General features: G+C 44.1%; 1 protein-coding gene across 4 annotated transcripts in view; it reads right to left on the bottom strand.

The window, feature by feature from the left end:
• Positions 1-8,293: 8,293 nt before the first annotated feature.
• Positions 8,294-12,719, bottom strand: part of CSN1b (COP9 signalosome subunit 1b) — a 67,746-nt gene continuing 63,320 nt past the window's right edge. For all 4 annotated transcript variants that reach the window (XM_037431193.2, XM_037431194.2, XM_037431196.2 and 1 more), the window contains exons 14-15: positions 9,784-10,307; positions 8,294-8,518 (exon numbers count right to left, since the gene is read on the bottom strand). In XM_037431193.2, the coding sequence (XP_037287090.2) occupies positions 9,834-10,307 (474 nt within the window). In that variant the 3' untranslated portion in view covers positions 8,294-8,518; positions 9,784-9,833. The remainder of the gene's footprint in view (positions 8,519-9,783; positions 10,308-12,719) is intronic.

The raw sequence follows: 12,719 nt of genomic DNA, 5'->3' as shown, positions 1-12,719 counted from the left end.
TATGACTGCGCTTTTTCACCAACCACAGCCCTCGTATCTCTAGAGCTAACCACCTTAGCTGCCCGTCGTGAAATTGAATCACTAACCTTTTTTCACCGCATCATTCACTGTTCATATCGCCTATCATCAAACAAATATGTCACATATGCAAGCCCCACTCAGACCAGAAGCAATCACACCCTTCACGTTTCCCCGTATCATCCCCGCACAGACACGTTCAAATATAGCTTTTTTCCGCGAACAATTGAGCGTTGGAATATGTTGCCTGGCCACGTGCGCTCTCTTGACTTGCTTACATTTCCTTCTAAAATACAACTATTGTAAACTACGTACATATACCGCTTTGTTTCCTTTCCCCCTTTGTACGAGTGCACTTTTGTACTTAGATGTGTGTATTAGGTCGATTTTATGTAACTCTTTACCATGCCGCTAAAACTGTACACTTCCTTCTATGTTGACTTTCGAATACCTGGTTTTGTCGTTACTATGTTTTCTTTCTTTCTTTTTGCTTTTGTTTCATTATTGAACTTGTTCGATGCACGGTTTTGTGCGATGTACCCACTCCTGCTATAGCCCCAAGAGGGGCTGCAGTATGTTAAAATAAATAAATAAATAAATAAATAAATAAATAAATAAATAAATAAATGTGTCCTATGTGCCAAAGTAGGCAATCACTCAGCTGTAATGAAGTTTGTTGCCGGTTTTTACGAGGCGAAATCGTGGAACTGAAACTTTCTCACTTCATAAGGATTTAAAACGCTTATCGGTGGGAGTAAGATAGCAAAATTGGAGCGCGCAATGAAAGATGGGGACGCAAAAGGTGACCACGAGGACGATGCTCTTCCTTTCACCACACTAATAATTATTGATGTTTGACGTCCCAAAACCACGGCGTGATAAAGAGTGACGCCGCAGTGAAAAGCTCGGGAAATATATATCCACCAACTGGGATTATTTACCGTGCGCCTGTATCTAAGCACATGGGCCCCAATCATTTTCCATTCATATAAATACAGGCTACGCGGGCGGTATTCAATCACGCGACGTTCGAATAGGCAGTGGAACGCTATGGCCATCAGACTACCAATGCGGTATCTCGAAAAGATTAATGAGCCAAATGGGTACATGTATGCATTTCATTTCTTGAACTAAACGCGAAGACATGGCTATAAATGTGACAATGTGTCCCATTCGAAGTGCATTTTTTCATTTTGTTCACTCCATTCAGTCATTATCAAAGCTGCAGGTACAAAAGTATGACCGGAAAAAAACTGTTATAATCAGAAACGGGCAGGTACCACAGAAATTGGGCAAATGCCACAACTACCCATTGGTTCAATAAAAAATTCAGTCTACAGGCGGCCTACGAAATCGAGTAGCCTAAGACTTCGAGGACGTATAGAACGAGAGAATACTATAAGGGAACGGGAGAAGCAACGGCGCTTGCTAGAAGACCCCGAAGCGATAGAATTCGAACGAGGACTTTCCCGTAGATCTTTGTGAGGTGCGAACACTCAGTGTCAGCCCGAGCTTCTTTCTTTGAAGTTCGGACGCCCTTGTCGCGTTTGTGAGTGTCCGTGGCTTCACTCGAGCCTCTCTCCACTGCAGGTTAATCGAAAAACAACATCGCATCACCTGGTTAAAATCTAGCAACAACCTTGGTGGGCATGGTCGAGCAGCAGCTATGCAGTCGACTTAGGCCCGTATTCACAAACCAACCTCATACTTTAATTCTTCCAGTCTTCCCGACGAACTGGCTAAAGTCATTAGGGCAATAATTACACACGTTGACACGCGCCATAACTAATTAAAAAGTTCTTGATGAGCTGAAGTCTACCCAGGTGACTTCGGAGCAAACTGTTTCGATTGATTGATTGATTTGTGGGGTTTAACGTCCCAAAACCACCATATGATTATGAGAGACGCCGTAGTGGAGGGCTCCGGAAATTTCGACCACCTGGGGTTCTTTAACGTGCACCCAAATCTGAGCACATGGGCCTACAACTTTTCGCAAACTGTTTCGAATATTTACTCCAGATTGATTGCTGTAGAAGCTCGCGTGAATTATTTCGACGAAAAGTGACCTGCAGCAAACCGTAACTGACGGAGTTATTGCGGTTAACGCTGAATTAGGTTCACGCTTAGGTGATTTTGAGAATGGAAAACGACGAGAAAAGCTCATTTTTTTCGGAATACCCGACACTGCAACCGAAACCTGGTTATAGTCAGAGGAAAAGGCTCGCGAGATTGTGTCCACTCTTCGTCTCCAGCTACCGTCACTACACGTGCGCATTGACTTGGTTCGTACGCAATTGAAAAATGTCGCCGTCTACATTTAACAATTTAAATTAGGCAAAAAAGTACGGCAAAGAAGGCAAAATATAAAAGGTACTGGGATCAGCTTACGTGAAAATTTTTGCGAAGAAACTAAAAACACACGGAGCAAATTGTATGAGTTCACTACAACAAATGGTTTATTAACAAAAAAAATGATTTCTTTACTGCAGATATATTGACGGCGTTTGTGAACTCACCCGTAAGTATGCCTCATTGTCGCCTTCAGGTTCTAATATTCTCAGAAGTGTTCCACCTACTTTCTAGCAATCCCATCCAACTAAACGTGCAGCAACACTTGAACCAGTTTCAGGTTTGATTACAAATATTAGAAGTGTACCAATCAAACGTGATGAGTTATCCTTTTTAATTGATTACTGTTCAGCAGACAAAGTAGCGCTAACAGAAACTGGGTTGCCGAGTAAAATTCGCAATACTGAAGTTTTACATTGCAAGAACGCTCACAATTTTTACAGATCTGATCGAATAACGAGGACATGGGGCGGCGTTCTCGTCGCGATATATGATAAATTTTCCTCTCACACTATTCCTACATGTTCACCGGTTGACCTCTTATGTGCATGCGTTCGCTTTGCGTATCACAAATTAATTGTGAGTGCTTGCTACAGTCCGCCGAACTGCTCCTCCAACTTTTGCGATAATTTCCTCGCCTGTTTGCACGCTATTTCTGTCAGATACCTAAATTCGCAAATATTTGTCATGGGTGACTTTAATTTCCCAGAAATTACTTGAAGCAGGGAGGATGGAACGGCTAGCTGACTTCCAACGGAATGTAATCGCTTTTTAGATATAACGCGAAGATTTCAATTTATCCCAAGTAATCCTTGAACTCATGCGCAAACAGCATTCTCTTCCATTATACTTGGCTTGGTTTTCACAACTAATCCTTCAATAATTTCATAGATTTATTACCTGCCTGAACTTAGTGACCGTCGCGTCGTACACTTCAGCTGCGTGATTCAACCACAGCGTCGCATGCACGCAACCAAAATAAGAACAGATTATGCGAAGGCTGATTACGTATCCGTATACCACATGTCACTGAAAAATACACTGCATCTGCTACTGATAACACTGTAGAGGATAACTGGCTATCGCTTAAAAATAAGTTTAATTCACTCATAGATTGATATGCTCCTACGCGAACTGTTTGAGCAGCGTTCCGCTCTCCGTGGTTCACATCAGCACTTCTTCGCTTACGTAATAAAAAAAGCGACTTCATCGCAGTGCTTCATCATCTGATACCACGGAGAGATGTACGGTTTATCATAGTGCAACATTAGAATATAAAAAAAGCTCATGCATTTGCTGAACGTAGTTTCTTTAGCGATACACTTCCTTCTCCTCTACAGTCTAACCCTCGTAAGTTTTTGGTGTACTGTAAATGGTCCGAAAAATAAGAACATCGATCTTTGAACGAACTGGGTTTCACGATTGCAAGTGACAGGTGCTGTGAAGTTCTGCAAGATATACTTAGAAACGCATTTTTATTCTGACAATTCTAATCATTAAATAATTGAAGCTGATCCAGCATATCCCCGAACGGAACCAATATAATTTGATTAATACGGCCTTTTTCAACTGATACTTAAAATGGAACCTTCATCACCTGGCATAGATACAATCACTCCCCTGTTTCTCAGACTGCCATTTATTGTTCAGTCATCCTTTCACAGCCTTTTTCACAGTCATTGCAGCATGCCTTATTACCCAGTGACTGAAAGGTGGGGAAGGTGGTTACTGTGCCTAAATAAGGCGACTTATCTAATCCTTCTAATTACAGGCCCATTACTTTGACTAGTATTCCATGTAATCGTCTGAAACACTTCTATCCTTACTTTTGTGTATTGCTCAAAGAAAATCACTTCTTTCACAACAGTCAGCATGGTTTTAGGAAACGCTACTTATTTGAAAGCCAACTACTACTCTTCACCAACGACTTATTTTCAGCATCTTGAAACTGGCTCCATTCCAGACTGAATTTTTCATAATTTTCAAGAAGCTTTTCACATCGACTCCACCGCTCACTGCGACTAAAAACTACGCACGCCGGAAATCGACTCAAACCTATTACGATGAATGCTTCTTGTCTAACAGAACTCAACATGTAACAGCTAACAGTTACATGTTTCTCAAGGTTCTACTGATGTTTCTCAAGATTCTGTCCTTGGACCCTCACTGCTCCAACTTTTCTTACTCGGCAATAAGCGTAATAAAGTGCGGATGTCAAGCCCAAATTATTAAGCGACTAAACAACAGCAAAGTACGTACAGTCATTCGAACGAATTATTCGGACAATGTCAAGGCTTGTGCACCAGGTATAACGTGTGGTGTCGATTTTTAATTACCTTAGTGGGGCACTCTGCGCATAGATCGGCGCAGTCTCTGCCTCATCATCATCTAGCCCGCCATGATACTGATGCTCACTCCAAGGCTCCGATAAGTGACAGCTTCAGCGCATCACACAACATAATTCATTTAAAAAGACAAACTATGTGACCAGGAAAAAAAAAAGTGTCTCATTTCTTCTTTGCTATTCACAGTCCTCCCACTCCCTTAAGTGTCTTGATGAGACATATTGTGGTTGATTATTACTCATTTTAATGCTGCACCTAAAAATGCAATCACGATTTTGTTTGCTCTATCCCAGTAATTTGGGCTGACAACATGATTATCTGACCGGCAGAATATCTAACCGCTAATGACGTTCATTCTTTTGCAGATGAGACACCAACGAGACCGGGTGACGGTACGTCAGCGACTAAACCTTTTAAAACTAACGCCCCATGGGTGACAAGGCACCTCCTTTGCCCTCTCCTTCCCTCTTTTCCCTGTCTCCTCCCCTTTTCTTTGGCGCCCATCCATCATAGGAAAAGCAGCAATCTCACCAGGCCATACGGCGTGCTTCACAGAACAGGCTACCTCGTCCTAGTATCGGTTGTTGCAGCCGCGTTTAAGCGTACACAAACCATAACTATACATTTTGTTTTATGAATTTTTCTTTATTAAGGTGAAAGACTTAAGTGTCTCATCAAACGTTATCGTTTGATGAGACACTTTAGACACATGAACTAGGTTATCGTTTTCAACGATAACCTAGTTCATGATTTTGTTTTGCTATTACTAAAATTGTTTGATTGTGTGTTCTTTAACGGCAATGTATAACCTATGATTTGCATGTCATTTTGTAATACCGTCTTTTTTGTGTTTTCTATCAATATGAATCTGTGTAAACAAATATTCGTTTTCATATGCCTTTCTTGCTATAGTCTTGCTATAGTATCATTAAATAAAATGAATAAATAAAAATAAAATAAAATGGCAAACTTGACCACTGCATGGCTACGACCATCCCGCTGCGCCGAGGACGAGTGATACAAAACATCATCATCACGTGTTCTCACCCTACGACGGTACCACGACGTCCCAAACCACAAACTTTTAGGACGTCATTATGACGTCACTAGTTCTGGGGTGACATCTTGTCACGTAACGCCACATGATGCCGTTGTAACACTCTTCTTTGAACGGTGAACACAACGAAAGAGCGTGCGACCTCGAGAGGAGGAAATGAAAACTGCGCTCGACAGCGGCACGTCAAGCCACGGTTCTAGTTCCATCTCTCTTGTACATCGGCTGCGAAGAAAAGAAAAGGAATACGGCTTTTCCCTTTAAGTCATCCCATAGTGAATGCGCAACGGAGTCTGCTAGTACTTTACGTATTGCAGGCCACAGAGGAGCCAATAAGTTACGCAAACACTGAAAAACACACTCGCACAGTACTCGTGATTTTTTTTTCTTTGCACAACGACTGCTATGAGGGGTCGCTCGTGATAGACGCGTTACGTCCCTGCATATCTGACCACTTAAGGTAATCTTGGCTCTGACACAATTGTCTGAGGCAAGGTTACGCTAATATGACACAAACTGTGGATGCTGCAAACAAAAATAAGTATACATCACCCTAAACTTTCGCGCTTTCAATAGGTAGGTCCTGCACAACAGTGAAACAATGCACATTCAACACCAGAAATGCATAGCACTTCGGAGCGGTAAAACAATGTGAGAACTTTATGCATGTAACCATTCCGTTATTCTTGTAGAAAATAGGTGAAGACTGCCAGAAAAGTGGTCGTAGCATACGAAACAAGCAGCACGGATAGGCAAGTTCTCTATTTCAAGAGAGTGCTCACTGCTTGTCTTCTCACTTGGCTCGTGGTCTTACCAGTTTGAATAATTATTAGGCTATTCCGAGAACTGGATACGATTCACCAGAGTCGTCTAGCCTTCTAGAGTGTCAGCCACAAGTTCTATACGTTCCACGAAACTAACCAGTTCTGAGAAACGAACTAACTTGTTTGTTTCAATCCTTCCTTCGTCCTTGTTTGCCTCGCGCAAAGTGGTTAAAAAATGACTCCGCGTCTTGTTCTCAGCAAACTTCCTACAAGATGTTGGAAGTTCGCTGGTATCTTTCTGGCAGCTCACAGCTCACGTTACAAAGGCTGTTGGAAGCTTAGTTCTTGGAAATCTCGCAGATCGAAGGATTGTATGTCAGTAGCCAGATTTATAGTGTCCTCTTAAACCGGTTGTGTTGTTGAAGCTCACGTTTGGGCTAGTGGTGTTGTCTTCTTCAATGCCTCAGAAGGATTTTTTTTTTCGTAGCGCACAAACTAGACAGGACTCAAATAAAGGCATACATAGACACGCAGGCCCGCAACCTCAAACATCATGTTGGAAGTTAGGGGCCCATGTGTTTATATATGCTTTCCTTTTGCACAGACAGAGCACTCTTCCAACATGATGGCGGAAGTTCTTGCCCTGTGTGTCTACATGTGCCTTCATTTTAGGGGCGAAGCATCCGAGGCTTGGCGTGTCATGCCATTGTCACGGTCTCGGCACGTCGCCGTGTCATGTCTTCGTCACGGTACATCATGGACTGGCATGCCCCACAAAAACTAGGAACATATCACCACGCACCACCAGTCCATACTATGCATATCACGAGGTAAAGGTTCGTCGTTACTGCCTGAAACATTATGTTTGGCTTAGAAGTGGTGTAAAAATACCCAAAGAAACTCGCTAAGGTGCTCAAGTTCTTTTGATCTAAAACTAGACACACAAACGCGTTCTCTATAGGGTGAACTGATATATTCGAAACACCCCCTTCTTGAGATGTTTCTGCAAAGTGATGGTGCGTTAGTGGAGTGGTGTTGAGTGTAGCGGTAGAGAGTATATATTTTGCTGTGGGAAACACTAGCGCCCACTGCGTACTTCTCTATTCTACAAGTTTCACGCTATTGTAGCTGAAACAGCCATTCTTTCTCGTTGCGTAGTTCCTCTTCTTATTTCTTTAAAGACCATGCGCTTCGAGTTGTGTACTCATTCATCCCCTCGTACTGCCAACTGCTTTTCTGGTTAACTCATTTATTAGTGCGACAACGTGGCAAGGTGTTGGGCCCTGTTTGAACCTCTTGGAGCAAGACAACTGTTTTTTCATCACTTCAGAAGCCTATAGGTGTGAGTAATAACTGTTAATTTTATCGAAGCTTTGTGCAACCAATGGGTGCATGATTGACAATTTTTTTTCGCAATCTTTTTGATAACTTCCTTTCGTAACCATGAAGGAGAACTCCGCACCATGTTTATTTATGGGTTGCAAAAACCACCGCCTTTCCTAACCTCAAACTAGTAGCGTAGCCACGTGGTAGCTTGAGGGCTCCAATCTCCCCTGCCCCGAAACTTTTTACATGTTGTACTTGGATATATACGGGCACGAACACACATAACGAGAATCGGAGCTTTCCCTTCTCCTTCTCCGAAACGAAAAGCTATTCCTGACGACGTCCTTGCATCCCTCCTCGGGTACAAGACAATAGAAGCTAACGAGTACACGAGACCAAGAATATAGGCGAATAACGTGTACGGCAGCAAGTAGCCATAACGTATCTAATTCTTTTATTTCACTCCTAAAGTCCATTGACTAGTGAGAAGCGGCGAACAGTCCAATCACTCCATTTCATCCACGCTCCCCGCCAGTCTGCACAATCTGAGTCGCACACCCCATGACGCTTCGTAAGGCCTGGCATAGTCGTCATGTTTTCAGACGAGCATCCGAGGCCCTTGCGATGTGGCCAGTTCTGGCTCATAGTTGGAGAGTCCGAACCTGAAAGACGGTAGAGAAGAACGTCAGCCTAACCCCGTGCCCTCCAACTCTTCTAAGAGCCATTAATCAAAGAATCATGTTAGTCTCAGTGCGAGCATCGACACAATTCCGTCGATTACTCTTACAGCGAACCTGTATATGACTACGCGAAACCAAAGTTCGTTCGCCTTATGGCAAAGACACTTGGCCAGAGAATGAGAGTATTAAGAGTATGAGAGTATTTTCTCATACTCTTAAGAAAGTGGCAGCTAAGTACGGTGTCAAGGTACTATTCTAAACAAAAAACTAAGTAGGGGGTATGTGTCCGGCTGTAAATAATATGTACGAAAACAGGACAAAGGATATCGGTAGTGTATACATGCTCCAAGCGTGCAGGTCATCAAGTGGTCGAATGCAAAAGAAATGTATAGTGTATAAGACTCCCTTTATTTGTGGGCACTGTTATGTCGGTCAAACTGGCCGATGCATGAATGTGAGATTGAAAGAGCACTTAAACAATTTGAAGGGAAGGCTGGAGACACATTTAGCATTAAATTGTGCGCGTTGTTCATTTGGTTCATGTAAACCTTTGTTTAATCAAGCTGAAGTTTTGTATGTTAACCACAATCAGACAACAAGAGAAATTGTAGAGGCGTGGCATATATCTAGCCTTAACGACACGTCTGTTAGTCATCCATCCGTATCACTGAATGAAAAAGAAATTGAACCGATGAATAACATGTGATATTACAAGGCATCTGTTAAAAAATGTATATGTTTTATATATTTTCTGGTTGTACAATGCCGTTTTCGCTCATGCGTAATGATCACGAGGTGCTGTAAAAAGTATACATAAAGTTTTTTTATCGGAATAAAAATCAGTTGTCAGTCTGCGCCGGTCCCTGTGTCTCTATCGTATTTGTCTTCGTGCGTGTGTGCTAAAGCTTCAGTATGCAACAAAACCAACTAGCCCCTGTTTCCGTTTTACTGCAGTAAGATTTCTCGCTTTATTATTTCACCCCTTTCTCTTCTCGTCTTTTTCTCTCCCCTTCCTTTACCCAAGCAGAGTAGAAAGTAAGCGATTTCTATACGCCGGCTAAACTCTCCGTTCATAACTAAAAACAGCGCAAAAACACATGAACCCACACATACTCGCCCAACTACCACTGCTTCTAAACTCTCTGTGGTACAATAAAAGGTACTCTCTCTCCCTCGGCCAATGCTGCTTATTGTCAGGAAAGTATACCAACTGGCATAAAGAAAAGTGGGTAAGACCAGACGCTCACCGAGTGTACTGATGCCTTGAGGTGGCAACACAGGTGCTCACAGTCTGTGCTTAGTAGTAGCCGTAGCGGCCATGACCGTAGCCGTAGCCACTGCCGTAACCTTGTCCATAGCCGCTGCCGTAACCATGGCCGTAACCATGACCGACGGCGACGGCAACGGGGGCAGCGGCGACGACGCCGTAGCCGTGGCCGTATCCACCGTATCCTCCGTGGCCGTATCCACCGTATCCCCCGCGGCCATATCCGCCGTATCCGCGCACAGAGTAGCTGACGCCATGGTTAACGTGGCTGCCGTAGGCGGCAGTCTTGTAGTTAGCGACCTTCACAACAGGGGCGGCAACGGCGTAGCCGTGTCCGTATCCACCGTATCCACCATAGTTGCCATAGCCACCGTAGTTGCCATAGCCACCGTAGCCGCCATAGCCACCGTAGCCGCCGTAGCCACCATAACCACCGTATCCGCCGGCGAACTTGTGGGGATAGGCAGTAGCAATGGCAACAAAGCCCAGAAGGGCAGCGACGAGCTAAGAGAGAAAAAGAAAATGGCAGGCTATACCAACGTGAACTTAATCACATTATAGTGAAGCATAGCGTTATAGTGGGGCACCTACTCAAGCGCCATCTAGTGGATTTCTCTCTAGGGGACATTATCAGTGGACGCTGCTCGTACTTGGGGTCCGTGAATTGAGCTTTTGAGTGAGCTTTTGCCAGTGTTCGATAAATGCCTTTGTAACATTGATATCTGAACTTCATCACACTCGTTCCCGACATCAACTCTGAGAAGCGCACGTCAATTTCATCTCTGGCCCCGCCGCGGTGGTCTAGTGGCTAAGGTACTCGGCTGCTGATCCGCAGGTCGTGGGATCAAATCCCGGCTGCGGCGGCTTCATTTCCGATGAAGGCAAAAATGCTGTAGGCCCATGTGGTCTGATTTGGGCACATGTTCAAGAACCCCAGGTGGTCGAAATTTCCAGAGCCCTCCACTACAGCGTCTCTCATAATCATATCATGGTTTTGAGACGTTAAACACCACATATCCAATTTCATCTCGGAAGTGAACGACTTGGCCGATCATCTTTTGATTCCCATGTGCCACTTTTTTCCATAAGCTGGCTTTATTGAACGCTAAGACAACCTGAAATTCACATCCTACATATTCAAGCCGTTTTCTGATATTTTTGTTCTCTCTCTCTCTTTATAGGCTAAATTACACAATACGACTCGCTTGTACTTCGGCGAGCGTCAGGGGAAATAAAAGTTATTAACTACAACCTATATCAGCTTCCCCCACTTCTAACAACTGCTGCAGTTTTGCGTCCGAAAACCGCGACATAATTATGAGAGAGAGGTCGTAGCGGAGAGTTCCGCAAATTGCAGCTACCTTCTCTTTGTCGTGCACCCTGATCTGAGCAGACGGGCTTCTAGTACTTTTGCCACCATCGAAACGCGGTCAGGATTCCATCCCACGACCTGCGGCTCCCCAGTCAACCACCATAACCATCAGACCACTACTGCAGCTGAAAGCTATACCAAAACAAACATGTGATACGGTATCAGACAGTGATTCTGACCAGGGCGTCCACTGTAGACGTGCAGTGATTACAGTGCGCAGCCACAGGCGCGGAAATCGCAAGTTCGAACCCCGCCATGGTGGTCGCGTTTCCATAGACGCGAAATGCTATACACACCCGTGTACTGTGCCATGTCGGTGGGCGTCAGAGAACTCTATATTTTCGAAACTGCCGGAGTCTTCCAGTATATGGCATGTCTCACGATCGTTTCGGAAAATCCCAACAATTACTAGTATTAATACCGACGACGACTTTGTTACAGGACGAAAAGACACCCTTTCCACTCGATTTTTTTTTCTTAGATGGAACAGGAAACCACGGGTATCGTTGAGTCATACTTACAAGAGAGTTCATGATGAAGTGTTGGGGTTCTGGCTGTCTCGCTACGGAAACTGACTTTCTGTCGGCACGGACACCCGTTTTTATAGCAGACCATCTGGGAACCCCGTATGCGAGGCGAAAAACATCACCACACAAAAGGTCCTACATGATCGCAGCGAGAGGGAGACTAAGACAGCAATATAATAGGCAGAGGCGTGGAGGTGCTGCTGTGGACAGACGTGACAGCAGCCTATCGGTCAGCAATCAGGGCTTTTGATCCCTGCGACAGGCGATACTTGTTTCGGCTCACAGCTTTCTACCTTTCCCTTTGATGTGTCTGTTGCGAGTGCGATGGAAAATAAACGGGGCATTTGTGGGCCCGCGTGGATACTTGAGCGGAACTCTGTGATGCGTGAGTGTGTGTGGCCCGCGGAACCAATGCTGGTCAAGGGAATGCTCCGAGCCATTTCCCTATTGAGAAACACACACAGAACTGCAAAAGGAATTCTGCCGCTTTAGAGCTCACACGTTATTTTTCGGAGGTATATATATACAAAGGAGCCGATAAGTACGAACGGGCCAGCGGAGTAGCCTCGTGACAATTAAATGAAAGTGGATAAGGATAGAGTCGCAGCAAGAAGGCGATCCAGGAACCCGGAGGCGCATAATTAGAATTTTTATTTCGAAGACTTGGTGTGGTGGGGTGGGAAGGCGACCCCTTGCTTGCATGTTCGTGGGTATATATATATATATATATATATATATATATATATATATATATACACACTTCGGGGCACCTATGCCAGCGGGATGCAGCAGCTGACTACCTGCAAGCAAATATATACAAGTAGATATCCTCACATTTGCAAAAAATAAACAAAAAACGAAGCAATTACAACGCAAATCGGGCTGGTGTCATTTGTCATCATCATTGAGAATAGCGTTCGTGCAAGAAGCTAATAGCACGCTCACAAACACCTTACAACACCTTGCACGTCTTTCACGCAACTGGATATCGCTTTCAGTTTCTCATTACTTGCGCGT

Source organism: Rhipicephalus microplus, chromosome 7 (assembly GCF_043290135.1).
Source record: "Rhipicephalus microplus isolate Deutch F79 chromosome 7, USDA_Rmic, whole genome shotgun sequence".
Classification (NCBI taxonomy): domain Eukaryota; kingdom Metazoa; phylum Arthropoda; class Arachnida; order Ixodida; family Ixodidae; genus Rhipicephalus; species Rhipicephalus microplus.
This window is presented reverse-complemented; position numbering and strand designations above follow the sequence as displayed.